Source organism: Passer domesticus, chromosome 1, assembly GCF_036417665.1.
Source record: "Passer domesticus isolate bPasDom1 chromosome 1, bPasDom1.hap1, whole genome shotgun sequence".
Lineage (NCBI taxonomy): Eukaryota > Metazoa > Chordata > Aves > Passeriformes > Passeridae > Passer > Passer domesticus.
In genome coordinates this window covers 15,499,570-15,519,101 of record NC_087474.1, presented here as the reverse complement: position 1 = coordinate 15,519,101, position 19,532 = coordinate 15,499,570, and the positions used below count along the sequence as shown (strand labels likewise).

The 19,532-nt window shown below is 37.4% G+C and overlaps 1 protein-coding gene across 3 annotated transcripts; it reads left to right on the top strand.

The window, feature by feature from the left end:
• Positions 1-253: 253 nt before the first annotated feature.
• YME1L1 (YME1 like 1 ATPase) lies at positions 254-18,641 on the top strand. 3 transcript variants are annotated; one of them, XM_064406820.1, is made up of 19 exons: positions 254-469; positions 2,008-2,139; positions 2,931-3,096; positions 4,030-4,128; positions 5,602-5,711; positions 6,736-6,886; positions 6,978-7,085; positions 7,889-7,971; positions 8,825-8,915; positions 9,678-9,830; positions 11,138-11,270; positions 11,738-11,800; positions 12,266-12,378; positions 12,729-12,884; positions 13,653-13,804; positions 14,666-14,792; positions 14,892-14,965; positions 15,628-15,714; positions 16,856-18,641. In XM_064406820.1, exons 1-19 carry the CDS (start codon positions 440-442, stop codon positions 16,997-16,999), a joined length of 2,172 nt encoding a protein of 723 aa, XP_064262890.1. In that variant the 5' UTR covers positions 254-439; the 3' UTR covers positions 17,000-18,641. The 3 variants fall into 3 exon arrangements, with proteins under 3 accessions (XP_064262890.1, XP_064262979.1, XP_064262943.1); XM_064406873.1 differs by lacking the exon at positions 254-469 and adding an exon at positions 671-712; XM_064406909.1 differs by lacking the exon at positions 6,978-7,085.
• Positions 18,642-19,532: the final 891 nt, after the last annotated feature.

The window sequence follows — 19,532 nt, the reverse complement described above, 5'->3', positions numbered from 1 at the left end:
GGTCACAACCTATGCCCCTATGCGCAAACTAGAATAAAAATTAGAAATATCTCGCCTGGGTGTGTGAATTGGCGCTGCGTGCCGGTTAACGACCCGCGTTCCGGACGGCGCCCGGGGGCGATGACACCGAGCGGGGGTAGGACCCCCTGGCCGAGAGCGGGTGCCCCGCGCGGCGCTGCCCGGGCCCGGCCGCGCCCGCTCCCCGCTCCGCCTCGAGGCGGCGGCCGCGCGGGGCGGCGGCGCGGCCCGGAAGCTCTTTGTGCCGCCGCCGCCGCTTCCGGGGCGGCTCGGCCCGGTCGGCGCGGCCGCGGGGCGGACATTTCCCGGAGCGGAGCCGCGGCGCCTCCTCAGCCGCCGGCGGCCACAGCGGGCGGGCTCCTGCGGCTGGGCTGCGAGGCGGAAGAGGCGCCTGCGGCCGCCGCCGGCCCCGCCGGCAGAGATGTTTTCCTTCTCCACCGTGCAGCCCCAGGTGAGGGGCTGGCGGGGCGCTCCGGCCCGGTGCCGTGCGCGGTTCGCCGGGCCCGCTCTCCGGCGGGGCTCGCTCCCTGTCCGGGCTTTGGGCGCTCGGAAGGCCCGGGGTGGCGGGCAGCGGCGGCAGGAGCCGCGGTCCTGCCTGCCACGTTCCCGGGCTTTGGGGAGAGGAGCGGGTGGGGGTACGGCGGTGTGCGGTCCGCATCGAGGGAAAATGTACATAAATGGGGCAGAGAGGAAGGTACAGTAAAAGCTTGTAAAGAGTAAAAACATTCTGAAACGACGAAATAACCTTAGATGGCACTTTTTAGTGTCTGGTTTTGTAGCAGAAGCAAAGGGTGGTGCCGTGTGTCACTACAGTTAAACTGTGCTGTTAATTTTAACGGGTTCTTGTGAAAGCCGAGAGGAAATGACTTAGAAGAGTTAGGGGAGGGCAAACCGGCGGTAATTTGTTACACAGAACAGTCCGAACGCAATCGGGAAGGCACCTTTAATTAGGCAGTGAGTCTGGTGGGACTGGTGGCTTTTATGGACTTTGATCTGAACCAGTGGTTTCAGTTTTATTTTTAAGTTTTGTATTAGTGTGCGATAGTCTGTTGCCACAATAGGATTTGGTTGTTCTTTCCACACGTGGAGAGTGTGTTTAAAGCTTTCACTAGAGTAGTGAAATGGAAGAGTTTGTATGGTTCTAGGGAGTTGTCATTTCACCAGAGTGGGAAATGCAGACAGAAAGTTCCCTTAGTGGTTGGGATGTTGGCTTTGACCTCTTGAGGTTTTATGGTTTTACCACAAACTGAGTCTAATTACAATTTTTTACAATTAATTACGAAGCAGTTTTCATGTCACAGCATTGTCTCTTTTGATCTTCTGTCTGGTCAACACAAAGATGGTGGTTCTTGCAGGAGGACGTTCATAGGCATAGCCAGTTGTGCTTCAGTCAGGAATTGCAGTCAGGGATCATTGCAGTAGCCAGGGCTGTGTCCCAGCTCCTTCCTAGTGATGTGCACAGAGTTTGAGGAGGTTTGGAGCTGCTGGGGTTGTTTGTCCCATATGTTCACAACAGATGTAGTCGTGTCAGGAGGAGGAGCCCTGGTACGTGGTGCACCTGGACTTCTGTACTGATTATGAGGTGGAGTTGGCCGAATGCTGCTGAGCTGCAGATTTGACTGTGTGCTTTATGTAGTTTCATTTTGATTCTTAAACTGAAAGTGTAATCCCAAGGAAGAAAATGTAAAGGCAACATTTGGGAATGGCTAATAATAATAATGTAAGAAAAAGTACAGATAATTCAAGTTATAAAAGTATTGCTTTAGAGATGAAAATACGAGTTTCTAATCTGTCATGCTTAAACTTTCTCTTTTTTTCTCTTTAAAAAGAGGTATCAGCTAACACTGTGGTGTTGAAGATCATGTGGTTTATAATTAAGTCCTCATTTAAAAGGCAGTGTACAAGATATGCTGTTATAAGTTAGAGTTTGGAACAGAAGTATATTTGAATAGTTTAAACAAGCTGAAGTCCTTATCTCATTTTTTCCAGGCTACTGTTCCTCTGAGTCACCTTATCAATGCCTTTCATTCACCAAAAAGCTCCAAAACTTCTGCCAGCAAAGCATCCATACAGCCTGTCCAGAGGGACACCTCCCCAGAGCATGATCCTCAGAAGAGTGAGGTACAAAAAACCTTTTGAAAAAGTGATGGTTTAACTGATATTAAATCTGAATAATATCAGTTTAATTGAATGTAGTATTTGACTGGTCTAAAAATAATGTAATATGACTATAAAAACCAGGGTGTTAACATGTAGAACGTATCCTTTTGGCAGAACTGCAGTCAGTCAGTAAGGATCCTACAAAAATACAGTATTTCATTAAAAGAAAGAGCTGGTACTTTTCTCAGTAGTACTTTCCAAATGAGTAAGGGATTTGTTTTTATTTCCAGTTTAATGGTTCTTTCTGTAAAGTAACAAGTTTTCTGTTAATAAACCCTTTATTACCTTTTTATTCTGAGTTCCAGCAAAGTTTTTGTCATTATTGCTTGTGAGAAAATGGGGACTGTAACTTAAGATGTGTTGAAGGTTTTTGAGAGATTAAGTGCCATGGTTCCATGTTCAGTTTTTTCTGTTAAAATATCTTTAATTATCGTTGGGTGTTTCTTGCTTCTGACCATGAAAATTAAAACAGTGCCAAGTAGTATTAGATATTGCCACTTCTCTTTCAACTCATTTCTTATGAGTTTTGTAAGCACTTTTTTGGGAGGAAAACCGTGGAATTTCTCAGTAACTGCAGAACTGTGGAAATCAGCATGGGTTGTACTGCTCACCACTGTGTTGTGATTCCATTGTTGGGGGTTTTTTTTTGCTTGGTTTGTTTTTTCAGTCTGTATTTGCTTCTGGGGCTACTGGGAATTTTTTTCCCTAGCATAATCTAACATAAATTTTTAACATTTATTTCTATTTTTCAGTCTGTATTTAAAAATTTAAGAGATCTGGGATTGTCTGATTTGAAAGCTAACCAGTTCAGAGAGTTGGTGAACAGGCTACTTCCTGGCTACTGTACAGAAAGCAAAGTCTCCTCGCAGTGGCACACGTCATATGTCTCTGCTCAGTCCTTCTTTGAAAATAAGCATGGTATGTTTGAGTGAAGTGTTTGTGAGAGTTAAATTATAAAGGTGAATACAGTTATTCTTCAGTTTAATCTCTTGTGCTGTAGATAATTTGTAGTTCAATGTATTTAATAAAGAGTATTAATGTCTTTTTGTTTTATATAGCTTGTTTCTGTAAGAAACAAGCTATATACAGAGAACTGAGACAAGCTATATACTGAGAAATTTAGAAAATTCAACTGATTGTTTCTTTGGATTTCAAGTTGGTTGCAGTTAAACTTTTCTCAACTCAGCTCTATCTCTTAATGATGAGTCTGAGCTGTGAATATTCCACCAGTTTGTTTCATCAAGACATTAGATTTTGCTGTTCTACTTATGTCACAGACATCTCCAGTTTACATTTTTATCAATTTTTTTGCTTGGAGGAATGTGACACAAGGATACTAATTAGAAAGGAAGTCAAGGTAGCAAGCTGTTAACATTCCACATAGAGTATTTCATTGCTGAAATAACCAAGAGTAGTTCCTTGCAGGTGAAGATGCTTAGTTGGAATTAGTCTAAAATGAAAGAAGACCATTGCAGATGCTTAAGAATCTATTAGAAAAAGAAGTATATAGCTGGCATTTGAGATACTGTCTATATAGTACTGCATTAGAAAGAGGGAATGTAAGGAATAATATTGCAGGGCTGCTATTAGAGAAAAGATTTTAAATTGCATTGTGATGTGAGATACAAAAAAAAAAAGCTCAGTGACAATTTCCTGAAAGCAAACAAATACTTGGAAATGCTTCAAAGCTTTGATAGATGTTCTGGTAATTTGTTTAATTAAAGATGCCTGGAGTACTATAGTAAAATAGAATTAATATTTTAAAAACTAAAAAAACAAACTGTGCAAGAAGTAATGTTGAGTTGCCATTTAAGACAGGGTGTATTTACAATTTGTTGTATCTTTTTGCAGGTTTTGTGGATGTTTTCAGTGCTTTACGCTCATCTTGTTTGTACGGACAACATCCTCATCCCCTCCAAAATTTCTGTTCAGATGTTCGTTGTTGGCCAGGTATAAGGCATTAAACTACACTGGTTTTAATCTCTGTATAATTTGTCTATTCTGGAAAAGTATTTTTGGATTTTTTCTAGAGGTGTCACTCAGGAAATACCAGTAAGCTTCCAGGAGAGACTTATGTTGGTATTAACATTTTAAATCATGAAATTATTTTTTGCACTTGAGTACTGTATTTCCAGAATTTAGTAATAACCATGTTGTTCCAAGATGTCAGTATTTGTGGATCATAATCTCAAAAGACCACAGATGAACTGACTATTTTTGAATCAATAAATATGTTGAATTCAGTACTCATCCAGTGGAATTTTTTGAGGGAGTTGGTGACTGATGACATTAGTGAAAACATAATGAACAGTTCAGGAAGTTCAGGTATTTCCTAAATTCAGTTCTTCTGTTGCTACCTGTAGGTATATCTATGTTTGTATCCTGTGGCAAAGAGAAATGCTGACAAAATGGAGATAGCGCAGTAATGAGTCACAAAGAAGGGTGCAGATTTTTAAGCATTTAATACAGGGGGGAAGCTGAATGATCTGAGATTTTAGTTAGCAGAATAAAAGGCAAGGAGTGATCCAATTGCTACAGGAGCCATATCAGTTACCCTTCTCACAAGCACCTCAAAGAAGAGGCAACAATCCCTAGTAAAAGCAAATAAAATAAAACCTGTTTGAAAATGTTCACAATGCAAATGGCTGAAAGTTCTGAAACAGATTGTCTGGAGAAGTTTGGTTATCTTAATCCTTGGAGATTTTCAAAACTGAGCTGGACAAGGTCCAGCACTACTTGATCCAATGTTAGACCTTTTCTGAGCAGGGCTCAAGGGTCAGCTGCAGAAGTTCTTTTTGTCTGGTGCTGTTCTAGAACAACAAAAAGCTTAGTGAAACCCGTCTAATTGACTGGTGTTGGTATTTATTTTAAAATATAGTAGTAAAAGAAGAAAAATGTTGTTCACTTGTGGTAAAATGTCCCTCACGAGGTTTCTGATGTGCTAGGAGAGAGGTCAGGGTGTCATTAGCTCTCTGTGATTAAATGGTCTCATTTCTTTTGTCACTAATGAAGTTAACAGTACACTGAAGCCATACCAGTTCTCCTCAGGGCATCTTACCAGCAGAGCTCACAAAGCATTATTCTCATCTTTCTGCATTTGCTTCTGAATGCTTCATCTTTGTTAGCCTGCCTGGATTTAATTGTCTGAATGTCTCCTCTTCCCTGAGTTGGCCAATTAGCTATAATTTACAACATGAACCTAGATTATTTTAACATGAAAATTTATGTGAAACAGTTAGAAGTTTGCTTGCAAGGTCAGATGATAGTTAGGGTTCGTGATCACATAACTATCCATTTGCAGTACTGTGGATATGTTGGGAAGATTAAATTCTTTCATATAATAGTTTCAGAAATTTCTTAAGACTTTTTTTTAGTGGTAGTAATGACTAAGTTTTAATTAGTGTTTATTCTTACTACAAAAAGTTTACATCCAGACACGGAACTTTAAGACTTTGAGATCAAGAGCAAGACGTCTGCAGTCAACATCAGATCAATTCACAGAAACAAAAAGTTCACTTTCTTCAATTTTGAAGGTAAATACAGTTAACATTAAGTTGTTTTGGGCTTACTCAAACCATCTCTTTCTCTTGACTAAACCTTCAAAATTTTTAATTTTACTTAAAAAAGTGGTATTTTCTTTCCCTAGCATGAAAATATTTCTTAATTCTAAAACTTGAGCTAATGGCAGTGTATTGTTTTTTCTTATTAATGCATATATTTGTTCCATATATCACCAATAATGAGGTTATTTGAATTTTTAGGAGAGCAGTTTCAGCATATAACTATGGTTTTAACTCTAGAAATTAATTTCTTTATTTTCTGTTTCTAAAACAGAATATAAACTAAAAATAGCTTCAAGTCAAAGGAGTTATTTCTTTAAGCAGAAATATAGCTAGTTTAACATACAGGATGTGTTTTTTCAAGTCAGCAGATAAATATCCAAAGCAGTATAACAAAACCAAGTTAATCTGGGTACTCTTTGCTTCTAATTGCTTGTTGTACAGAAGTCAGGCTAACTAAGGGTTTTCATTTAACTGTGTGTGTTATCTTTGAACTCTTACCTTCTTCTAGGCACATGTGGTTTGTTTCACTTGTGGACTAGGTGTACTGTGATGAAGATAAAACCAGAGCTAGCTCCCTGCAGTGCTGCTCTGAAATTTGACAGGGCACATGAGATGTATTTGCTTAAGCTCCATCAAAACGATACTTGCAAAGATATTTTGCAATTGGAAATAAAGCAAGAAGCTTAAGCTAATAAGTCCCACTGAATGCAGTGAACAAAGCTGGCTGTGTACAGATCTGTCTTAGGCTATGTTTTCAGTTTGGAACTGGGATTCAGGAGGGCTCCAAAACTCATTTGCTCAGCAAAAATGGGACTGCCCGTGCTCAAACCATGGAGATTCTACACTCGAGCTGCTGGTCTGTACCCTCCAACTAACCCAGTGGCACATGAATTATATGCTGCTGTTTTTTCCTATCACCCGTATTAGCCAGGTGGTAAGTTAACTGTTTATGAAAACTTGGTGTATACTAACACTGCTTTGGAAAACATTGCAGGGTTTTATCCTGAGAAAGCGACGAATTGATGTTGAAAACTTGGACACATTAATGAAAACAAAGAACATCCCAGAGGCACACCAGGATGCTTTTAAAACTGGTTTTGCAGAAGGCTTTTTGAAAGCACAGGTATTCCTGCAAAAAACACTTGGTAAGTTGTTTTAATTCACATATCTTGTCTTTGAAATTAGAAAGTAGTTTATTTTAGCCCATGTTAAATATGTTTTTATTTTCTTTTACAGATTCCTTAAGAAGATCACGTTTGCTTTCTTTCTTTCTCTTCGTTCTTTGTTTTTATCTTGCTATATATTCATCATTTTTACCTGGGAAAGGTTCCTTTTCTGATGCTGGTTAGTTAACTTTTTTTCCCACACTGTTTCACTTGTGTTGTTTCTTGCAGCAGGTTTAGTATAAATTAAATGTTTTGACATTGTGCTTGGTTTTATTAGTACACTGAGAAGTTATGCTAAGAGTTATTTACTGCTTCTGGCTACAGCCTTTCAGATGACAGTATGACAAAATGTTTATGAAAGCAAAAATGTTCTGTGTCAGTATAATAACTTTATTTCTTTTGGTGAAGCAGTTACATGGAACCAGAGAAGTCAGACTGGTCACCAGTTAGGTATTTGACTTTCAATTTAGATTGTGTTATCTAGATCAGCTGTAGGCAAGATGGTTTGAATTTTCAATCTGTAATCACAGCCTAGTGTACAGCAACTACGAACTTGCGTTGCTGAATTGCCATCTTGAGAAATCTGTTGGAAATAGTGGAACAATCAAAAGGCTGAGTTAACGTAACTGGAGACGTTCAACTTGATGCTAAGTTATCACCTGGGTCTCAAGAAAGTTAGGATATGTATAGAAACAGTGAGGGAGAAGTTCTGGCTTTGTGTACATGCTTCTGGATGAAGAGCTTTCTGTACTACACATGACTAAAAAGCATATCACTGAATTAATTGCAAATATTTTAAAGATTTTTTTTGAAACATAAATCTTATTCCTGCTGGACAGCTGTAAATGAACAGGTGCCCTGTAAAAAGGGCAGGTGTAAGGTCAGTATCTTAGTGGCATGTGTTGAGGTGCAGCACTCAGTCTTGCAGTGAAATGACTTTGTGTGTAAATTTGTTGTTCGTCATCTGCTGTTTGCTCTTAGTACGCTTTCGAACATCAAGTATCTTTGATGCAGCAGTTGATCCAATCCAGCTGAAAAATGTCACCTTCGAACATGTTAAAGGGGTAAGATCAAAAGTAAAATGTGTGCAAGTTCTTTTTTTTAAGTAATCATTGTGAGTCTGATGTTTAACTAATCATTATGAATGTCTTCGTCTGTTCAAGAAATTTCTTGGTATGAGGTGAAGCTTTATGTGCATTGACCACTCCAAGGTGAAGGAAGGTTTTAACCACTCTTTTTTTATTTTGTTTTTGTGGCATTTAATACCTTATAAAAGGTGCACTCTACTTGTTGAATAACATTTTTAAAGACTATAATAGCAAATGACAGGCTATAAATATCAATATTAATCTACCTTTTGCAGAAGTTAATTGGCATATGAAGATGATAATGTTATTTGATCCTTTGTCTCTTAGTACCATCTCTTTCAGGCAGTATTATTGGGACAGGAGATATGGAGATTCCCAGAAAGAAGTGGGCATGTCACTGCTGATGGGATACCTCTGTTTTTTCTGTTCAATTGTTCTTTGACTATTAGTGGCAAAATGAGGACCTCCCTCTTGCCTTCCCCTTGGACAAATAGATAGAATTAATCTCTTTTAATTAAAAAGACTCGTATTTTGATTTGGAATTTTTGATTTTGTTTATTTCTTTGATGACACCTGGTCTTGAATTATTTGATTGTTCCTTCAGTGTTACTGAATTTAATGTTTACTTAGTCTTGCAAACAGTTTTAGGATAAGCTGAATTAAATATTAGTATCCACACAAACTCTGTGGTACACTTTAATCTTTTTCTGTTTGTATTTTTGATCAATACACAATTAGGGACTTAATCTCTAATAGAAAACTTATGTACAAAACCATGCAGTGTTTTATAAATGCTTAGTTATATTTGTGGCATGTTTTTCATGTATAGGTTGAAGAAGCTAAGCAGGAATTGCAAGAAGTTGTGGAATTTCTGAAAAACCCCCACAAATTTACTGTATTAGGAGGTAAACTTCCAAAAGGTAAGAATAATTGCTCAGCAGAAGTTAAAAACCTATGTGAGCCATGTTCTGTACTGTACTTTACAGCCTAGTTTCTTACTGTTTCTTAATGTATTACGCAGATTAAAATACTGGAGTTAGATAAAATTTAGTGTGCCTTCTTCAGTTATTGAACTAATAAACAGTAGTGTTTTGTCCTGTAAAGCAGGAGGGTTTATTAACTGAACTCTTAAAATACCTTTATTTCCTTATGGCTTTTAGCACGTTTAGTGCTTCCTAACTGCTTTAGATAGTTCAGAAAGAAATGTTTTCATGTGAAAGGATGATTGAGGTCACAGTGGAAGTCCACATAAATCTGAAATGTGTAGACCTGAGAAATCTGTTTCTTATTAGTGCTCTACACTGTTTAAAGACAGTTACTTGGAAAGATTTAATTAAAAAAAAAAAAGGATTCCACAGAAACAGCCTGGAAAATGTCACTTTGAAGCAAACACTGTTAGGGATTCAGCTGCTAAACTCAACAGTAAATCTGCAGAATACTTCAGGCTTCTGTTTTGATGGTCTTACAAGTCTCTGTTGTTTTTAAAATATGGATCAAATTATATCTAGATCAGTTCCAGGAAGCTCCTTCAGACTAGCAGTAATGAGCAGTACCTGAAACGGGATCTTAACAGCTTTAGGGAGTCAAGTGTACATTATTTCTCCTAATGCATGGAAGAAACTACTCCTACAAGAAGACTGTGTGGATGTGGTGGTTTTGTTGGGTTTTCTGTTTGTCTTTAGGCATTCTGTTAGTCGGGCCGCCCGGCACTGGCAAGACGCTCCTGGCGCGGGCCGTGGCGGGCGAGGCCGACGTTCCGTTCTATTACGCCTCGGGCTCGGAGTTTGACGAGATGTTCGTCGGCGTGGGCGCCAGCCGCATCCGGAGCCTCTTCAGTGAGTTAAAGATCCCTGGGTTTGACATCTGTGTGCTTGTAAGAGGAAGTACCCAGTGTTGTTTACATTAGTTACAATTCTGGTTGCTGGGAAGTAGTAGTGTATGCGACAAAGAAAGCTTTAATTGTGTAGGTAAATGTCACAATTCTGTGAGCATCAGTTAACTATAGAATCTTCCTACCCATCACATGAAATTATAGCTAAACTTATAACTGATTTTACAGTGGTCCCAGAGAGAAGTGGTAATTCAGTTAGAAACTTAATACTCTATAGACTAAATTGAATATTTGAAATTGTAACTTACTTAGTCATATATAAATTGTAGTAAATTTTAATTGTAGATGTAAGATAAAAAAATTGTGATAACTGTCTCAATTACTGCCCTCATATTTAGATTTTTTTTTTAACTCTTAATTAAAGGTTTATGGCATCATGGCATGGTAATAAGCTGAGATTTCCTTTCTCAGATCCATCAACAGGCTCAGAATAATGGGCAGAATGACAAAACTTTGAAAATTAATGTTTAGATTTATAGCTTTCACAGAAGAGACTTCCTGTTTTAAATGTGAAAATATTTTTGGGGAGGAGAAAATCCAGTTTACCTCTTAAATGAAAGATTGATAGGGTCAAATATATACAATGTATGAAGTAGTTTGCATTTGTAGAAGAAATGTGAATTTATATGAATGGGGTGCAAAATGTAGTACACGTAGTATCTTAAAAATGCATTTACTTCTGGTGACTAGAGAAGTGCCTGACTGGTGTATTAATATTAATGTTACAGATATGTCTGGGGAGGTGACATGAATTGCATCCTGCTATGCATGTATAACAGTTGATGGTCTTCATGTTTATTACAGCATTTTTATTTTGTGTTTTAATACCTGTAAATTTTAGTGTGAACCTTTCGTTGTAAATTAACAGGCAAGTTCTATTAAAGTAAGACAGTGTTGAGACCCATCACATTTTATATTGTTTTTATTTAATAGGCAAATATTCTCTACTCAGGCCTATAAAATAAACTCTTGTAAGAAGTTCATACAAAATATGACTAGTTTCATAGTTTATTTTACTAGTGATTTCTTGTTAGCCTGATAAGAAAAAGCTGATGAGGAAATATATTTTTGAAATGGCAAGATAAAGAGAATCAAGATTCTATTTCCTTTTCTTTAGGCTAAAAGACAGTTTTTGTGATGTCTAAGAGAACATTTTATAATCCAAGAATAACAGAAACAGTAGATCTGCCTGATAGACTGTCTGTTCCTTTGTGTGGTTCAAGGTTCCTTCTGCTGTTTTCCTTTTGTCAGGGGAAGCAAAGGCAAATGCTCCTTGTGTTATTTTCATTGATGAATTGGACTCTGTTGGTGGGAAGAGAATTGAATCTCCAATGCACCCCTATTCAAGACAGACCATTAATCAACTCCTTGCTGAAATGGATGGGTAAATATATGAATTCTGAGGGCACAGAAGGTGCTTGACTGACTGGTATTCTGGATACATGGGTGAACTTTTTCTTCTTGACAGCTTTGAAGTTTTGTGTCATTTTTTGTAATGTTTTAAAGGATATATATTTAATAGGCTTTTATGACTATTTTCTAGTATTGCTAACAGTAGTATTAATGGATTTATTGTAAAGAATATAGTAGCTTTTGAGCTGTATTTGCACAATTTGCACTCAAAATTATTTATTTTAAATCATTTCTCCGTTTTTTTAGCCTGGTTATATATCTAAAGGAAGAAGTTCAACACAGAGATTAGAACATGTTTTTAACCAGTTGCTGAGTTAAACATGGTCATTCTTGGATCATGTTTTTGACTGGCTAGTGAAGTCAGTAACAGTAGTTATTGACAAAGTTGTAAATTCTGTGTCCAGAAAAAAAATAATTCACACCTTGTTTTCCACACAGCTTTAAACCAAATGAAGGTGTTGTTATTATTGGTGCCACAAACTTCCCTGAAGCATTAGACAAGTGAGTATAATTCATTGCTTGTTTTAGACCATGTAGTAAAAAACCATTGCAACAAAACTAAAGTTGCTTGTGATAATCTTCAAGTATTACAGTGTCATAGCTGGAGTTTTCCCTCTTAAAAAGGATGTGTGTTGACTGTGTTTTGGCATTTAATAGGTTGCAGAGTTAAATATGGAGAAATAATTAATATGTTTCTAAACATTTGAAATTTCAGGAAGTTTTTCAGCTAAATTGATAAGCTGCATTCCTTGTTCACAGTGCAAAATTTGCAAATGCAAAAATGCCTTTAAAATTAGTTGTCAGTAAATACCTTTCGTGTCTTTTTACAAGCAGCTAAGAAAAACGTATTCTTTGTATACATGTGGATATCTTTAGAAACAGCAATGGATTTTTGTTCCTTGATATACATTAGTAAGTTTACTGCAGTATTTTTGAGTCCATGTACTAAATTGTCATTTCCCTTAGTGCTCTAATACGCCCTGGTCGCTTTGATATGCAAGTTACTGTTCCCAAGCCTGATGTAAGAGGTCGCACGGAAATTCTGAAGTGGTACCTCAATAAAATCAAGTATGACCCATGTAAGTAAATATTTTGCTGTAGTATCTTTATATGTAACAGTTTTTATACTGGATCAGCCCCCTCATATTAGTCCTTTATTCATTTGGCAGTTGAGACTTTACAGCATCAGTAAAGAACACAAAAATTGTCTCATATGTCATGTTTTTCTCTAGTCCCTAAGAGTTCACAGTGTCTTGAGAATTAGGCTTAATTTCTTTTAAAACTGTTTGGTTTGTTTGTTGTTTTTGTTTGTTTTGTTTGATGCATAATTTTTAATAGAATATGATTCTTGCTTAAAATTTCAGGACTCTAATGTGGACTCTAATAAACAAAATGGTTTTGCTTTGGTTTTTTTTTTCTTCCCCTACAGCTGTTGATCCAGAAATAATTGCACGAGGCACAGTAGGATTTTCTGGAGCAGAGCTTGAAAATCTTGTAAATCAAGCTGCCTTAAAGGCAGCTGTTGATGGAAAAGATATGGTAACCATGAAAGAACTAGAATTCTCCAAGGACAAAATTCTAATGGGTAAGATTTTATACAAAAGACATTAATGTATGTTATAACACACAGAACTTTTCTTGTGTGATAAGGACTTTTACAGGGGAATAGAGAAGTTTTTATGGTGGTGTTTTTCAGATTGTTGCACTGTGGCTTTTTTTTGTTTGGTTTCTTTTTTTGTTTTGGTTTTTTTATAGTGGGGGGTTGGGGTGGATTTCTTTATTTGTTTGGATTTTTTTTAACAAATAAAAGTTTCCTATCAAGTTATTTCTGAATAGACCCTTTTGAGACCAGAGAGTAGTATGTAAAATCTAGTGTGGAATACATTTTTTAAAATTTCATGCAGTTTTTAAAACACTGCATGTCGTACTTCAGCCTGGAGGGAGACACAGGCTTGATTTCTTATTCTTCCCCTGCCAATGACCAGAAATCTGGAGCTTCTGTTGAACTTCTCATGTGGTAGCACAAATCTTAAACATTTTAGACATAACCACTATAAATCCGGTCTATTCATGCTTGAGAGAAGAAATGGAGTTTCTCAGATACTTAGACTGCATTTTAAATCTGCTACTTGCAAGCAGCTTGTCTGTAGGATATGTTCAGGTCCATTTTTTAGGCATTAAAATCTGAGTTGTAAACATTTTGCACTTAAGGGTTAGTTCCTTTTGGTCACATGCTGTCCCTTGGCTGCTTTGTGCCCTGTTTGAGTTTATGTAATGTGTGCATTATGTGAGTTTATGTAATCTGTGGTGGCCAGCTGTACAAGAAGGTTAATTTAATGTTCCTCTGTTTAAGGACCTGAGCGTAGAAGTGTGGAAATTGATGAGAAGAACAAAACCATCACAGCTTACCATGAGTCTGGACATGCTATCATTGCCTATTACACCAAGGATGCCATGCCGATCAACAAGGCCACAATCATGACACGAGGAACAACACTGGGACATGTGAGTGTTTCTTCATCCATTTTTTAGTATTTTAAAGTTTTATTTAGTTTATTAATGCTTCTTTATTTAGCTTTATTTTTGTGTTGGTTTGGTGGTGTAGATGAATTTGTAACAATGCTATGTGCTGTGATTATGTTAATGAATATTGTAATCTGTGGAAATACTCAGTTATGAGCAGTATCTTGGAAAACCCAAGGTCTTTTCTGTGTGATAAAAAGCTTTCTTTCTTAATTTTTTAATAAATGATTGTGCACTGGTATAACAGTTCACATGTACAAGGAAAGAGAAATATAAGTAAGTTTGATTCTGCTGCAGTTGAAATAGCACCCAACAGCAACATTTTGAAGAACATCTGAAGGACTGGTCGGTAGAAGCTCAACTGTACTTTTAACACAGACATCCTTTATCAGGTTCTTTGTCCAGTTTGGCTTTTTTAAGCTTCATTGGTTACCTGTTTTGTTTTTTGCATAGATATTGATAAGTTTTTTTGTTTTGCCTGTATCTACCAAGCATTTGAACAGAAAAATATTTCTATTATGTCTCTTCCTGTTGAACTTTTTCAAGTTAATGTGTTCACTTAATGAAAACCATTGGTCTGAATCCTCTGGGCAAGTTGATTTGTTCTGTTTCTTGTGGCAGTAGGTGTAAGTTGCTCACATTGATGGGGTGCTCAGGGTCTGAGGAGGCTGTTTCAGTGGTTCAGCTGAGCACCTCAAATCAATCCTGATAAATGCATATACTAGAGGCAGGCCAGAGCATGCAAAGTCATACATAAAATCTTTATCTGCTCCAGATGTGCACAAGAATATTTTTGAGAATACTTCAAAATTTGTTAGCTGACCACAGTCCTGTATCTTACAGGTATCTTTGCTCCCAGAAAATGACAGATGGAGTGAAACTAGAGCCCAGTTGCTCGCACAGATGGATGTCTGTATGGGAGGAAGAGTAGCAGAAGAGCTCATATTTGGAAGTGATCACATCACAACAGGTCAGCTAATTGCTAGTTAAAAGAGTTTTTGATCAAGGGTGTGGACTGGCATGTTTAATGTGGTTTTAGTAATGTAACTTAGATCTGTTTGCTCTCTAGGTGCTTCCAGTGATTTTGACAATGCTACCAAAATTGCAAAACTGATGGTGACTCGATTTGGAATGAGTGAGAAGGTAATATCATCAATCTTTTAATATTTATATGGAGCAAAACCAAATTCTGTTCTCTAGCTAAAGCCTATTTGTCTGTTAGTGATCTCTGAGATTAGGGTAAGTAGTCATCACAAAAAGAGTAAGTCTTATGACCTGGTCTGCTATAGAGAGCTCAACTAGAAAACCTGTATATTGACAGTTTAAAAAATTACCTCACAGGATTTTCACTTCAAAATTGCCTTGAAAATCACAAATATCTTCAGGAAACAGTTATAATAAAGCTAGACATTTTGGAATTAAGGATAATTCTGAGTCTGGGAGGGCAAAGGGGGTAACAACAGTGAGTTTTCTGGACTTTCTTTAGAAGCTTCTTTAGTCATGTTGATTGTCCATCAAGTATTAGTAGTCTAGGCATTTTGTTTTGGTTTTTAAGTAAGAAAGCACCTAATTAGGATCTGTACTGTAACCTATTGAAACAGAATTCTGCAGTAACTACATAGTTGATGAATAGGCTTCTTGTTTTGCTTCTGCTCAGAGCGCTTCACTCATTTGACTTATGACTTATGACATTTGACTTAGTGCTTTTGTTTGCATGCAGAAGCAATATGTGCTGAAACTCGTAGAGAGTTTTATGTGTATGACTGAAACAGTAGCAGGATAAAGATATTTTTGTTGTTGTTTAGCTTGGTGTTATGACCTACACTGATACAGGGAAAGTCAGCCCAGAAACCCAGTCTGCAATTGAGCAGGAAGTGAGGACGCTTCTACGGGTAAGAGCCTCTCCCCTCCACTCATACTTCTGAGATTAATTGAACACCTGCTTGATTGGTTACTTCATTTAAGTAATTATACTGGTGAAAATACACCAGTGGATAGAATTGTCTAGTATTTAATGTAGCTGCAACTTTGAATCTCTGCATATCAAAATTTGTTGGTGATTGTCATGCACAAGTAGCGTAAATCAAGTTGGTGGTGTTGGGCTCTTTAATATGCTCTTTAACACTTCTCTTTGGTCAGGATTTGTATTTTTCCTATTCAATTCACAGGAAAAGTATGGCTACAAATTGTTTTAGAACAGATGTGGATGTTTTATATTACTTTCACATTTCATAACTCCCAAGATAAGTAATTTTGTATAAAATCACAGGAATGGCTGTATCAGATCAGAGTGTTACCTCCAGGATCCTGTTCCTTCACAGTGATCAGTGTCAGATGCTTGGGAAAATTTGTAACATTTGATAATAACATTTGATAATCACTGAACTTCCTGATCACTGTTCTGGTAATCTGACTTAGTTTGGTACAGGCAGGAGAATTACTTGTATTGTAATATTTAAATGAGTAACACTTTTGCTGTAGTTGTTTTTGAACTGACTTGGCCTTGTGAGAGCTACCAGGGTAGAACTAAAAGTTGAAGCTGGTAATGCTGGCCGTGCACATCTACTTGCAGCAGCTAGTGACTTAGTGTAGCTGGTAGGTTTCACCTTTCTAAAACTACATAGGGTTTTGAGTTTTATAAATATTTTAAAATGCTTGTCTTTTGAGGAAAAAATCTGTGAATGCTGTAGCTTTGCTCATAGTGCAAAAAATTGTTAAAAAAAACGGAAATTTTCAAATTTAGTAAGTCTTTTTCTAAGTCATATGTAACAGTACTAAGGTTTGTCTCAGGACTTTGTTTTTAGCCCTACTTGTGCAAAATGCACAGGTGGCATAAAGTGTTTGGTTGCTTTTCATTAATTATGCCAGCTGTATTTTTGTGAATCTGGAGCCATGCTAGCTTTGAAATGTAAGGCACAACTTTAAATGTTTGTGTCAAGCTGTATTTACCTGGAAATAATTTTTAAAATGGAATCTTGCTGTTGTTTTTGTTGTAAAGTCTTAAAATCTCCTTCTACATGTTCTCCAAATTAGGACTCCTATGAGCGAGCAAAGAACATCCTGAAGACTCATGCAAAAGAACACAAGAATTTAGCAGAAGCTTTATTGAAATATGAGACTTTGGATGCCAAAGAAATCCAAATTGTTCTAGAGGGGAAAAAACTAGAAGTAAGATGATGACTTCTGGGATATGTAACTGATAATTTGAAGAATGTACATCTAGCAATGCAGTAGTCTTATACAGCATAGCCTTTTTTTCTCTTCCTGATGTGTGTATGGCATTAGTGTCACTTTAATATTAGTCTGTCTCTTGTGAGCTTTTGTTACTCATCTATTTGTTGTGTCTCATCAGAATAAGACACAAAATAAAGCAAGTTCCTCATCCTCTGCTCCTTATACTCTTCGCACAAGAAGTTATTCAGAAGGATAAATCTCAGGGTTGAATTCAGCATTTTGATTCAATCAATGTGTTGAAGCTGAGCAGAAAAACATGCAGATCCACTGGTGTCTGTTGGCACAGCTTCCTGGGCTGTGCTGCTACATGTGTGTTTGAAGTGATACCTCACAATATGTGCTCTGGGGTGTTTTGGAGAGTGACAGACTGAGATGTAAAGCAATAGTATGTCATGTAGCTATTGCTCATACTCTGTTTGAGGTTAGAGACCACTGTTAAAGAATTCTTGTTTAGAAATGTAACAAAACATCTCAAAGCATTAACAGGCTACATTGTGGGAGCACCATGCTAGACAAAAATGTAAGTGGTCATGTTTCCAGTACTCTTGGGGTTAAAATGCACACATGGGTGGCTGGGAGAGAATTACAACAACAGGCTAAATGTGTCTAAGCCTCTTTGGACCATGTTTGGGTAGAACCATAGCAGGGATAAGAGAAATACCTGTGACCTCTGATGTGCTGCTGACAAGTTTCTTAAAATTTTTGTTACTGCAGTAGGCAGATGACTGCTTTGACAGTGCTTTTACACTGCTGGAGATTCAACAGAACTAGTTTCTATTAATACTATGTATGGCGTTTGATAATCCAACAGATAATCTCTTCAAAGGGGACAACATCACTCACTGAAAAGTAATTCAGAAAATGTTTGAAGCATGTGTTGTTGCAAGTAACATTCCTAGTTCTGTTCTTGGTAGAAGTAGGGAAATAATACCTTTTCTTTCAGCCCTTACAGAAACCTTGGGAAATTCTAAGAAAATACAAAAAAGGTTTTGAAAACAAGACTAGTTCCAGTCAAGTGGAAGTGATGGCTAGCAACTATATGCCAGTATTCCTCTGATCTCATGGAACTGGATTTTAGGAATAACACATATTGATCATAATCCTTCTGCACAATGAGCTGTAGTGTTGTGGGATTACAAGCTTCTGTTGCAGAGAGGGCATGTATCAGCATATTAATATTGAAGGTTACCATATTTGGACATAAAAATAGTTGGGCTGGTGCCAAGAAATGTGAATGGAAACTGATAGCTACACCTAAAACTAGAAGTAACATAGTACTATAGAATTTTCTGAGTGTAATGCTTGATTATAACCTATTTTTTTTAGTAAGAGCACATGCTTTTGGGTTGTTTTTCCCCTTTTAAAACAAGATCAACTTTCTTTTTTGCCTCTTTTTGTCAGCTTACTATAGTGGCATCCCACTCAGTGTGGGAGAACTTCCAAATATTATAAAACGGTATAGGAAATGTCTAGGCTGACTAGTTACAGTTGTACATGTATTTTGGAAATATACCAATAGAAACAGAAGTATACTGCATATTTGACATCTGTTTTTGGAGTAATAAAGGTTAATTTTAATTATGCATATTGGTTTTCTTCTTATTCACTGTAAATCGCTATGAAATGTAATACCAAGTTCCCTAGTATGTAAATTGAGGTGTATAAAACATTTAAGATTGTAAATAAATTTAAGAATTATGGCAAAATTGCACTCTGTTTAAGTGAGATTTCTAGGGAATGTTCTCCCTAGAAATTTACACCTTTTTTCAATTGCTGCTTTAGTAGTAGGACTTGGAAGTGATCTTTTCCAGCTAAATAATGTGAATTTGCGTTTAAGAGAAACAAAAAACTTTTTCTTGTTTGAAGTAACTAAAATCTGTATTGAATGATCTTGTTTAGCAGGGTAAGTTCTTCAAGTCCAACTTTCCTTATTCAAAAGCTTCTTGCTATATGCATAGGATAGTATCAAAAAGGAAAAAAAAAGATGTATCATTGGGTCATGACAGATTATTACAAGATCAGCCATAAAGTGTAAAGGGTATCTTTGCTTTCTGGCCAACTTAACAGCACAAGTATTACTGAAGAGTTTGCTGTCATTCCTAGTTGGTTTTGTGCATGTAACATATGTGTAACATATTCCAAGAAACTTGTCTGGTAACGCATTGGATTTGATCGCTGGTGCTCTTGGGAGCACCTAGGACCTGGAATTTTTCCTTTCATATTGGGCAGAGATAGGAGAGCACGGGGTTGGGTTTATGTGGCATGGTTTTTGTAGTGAGGAGGCCACATGGGTGGCACCTAAGAGGAGATGCCAGAAGCTTCCCTGTGTCCAGTGGAGCATTGCCAGACGGCTCTAGGAGGACCTGCTCCTGTCAAGGCTGAGCCCCTCAACCCTGGTGGTAAAGCCTTTGGGACAACAAACTCAAAGGAGTGGAAGAAACTCTGCCCAAGAGCAACTGCAGCCAGAGAGAGAGGA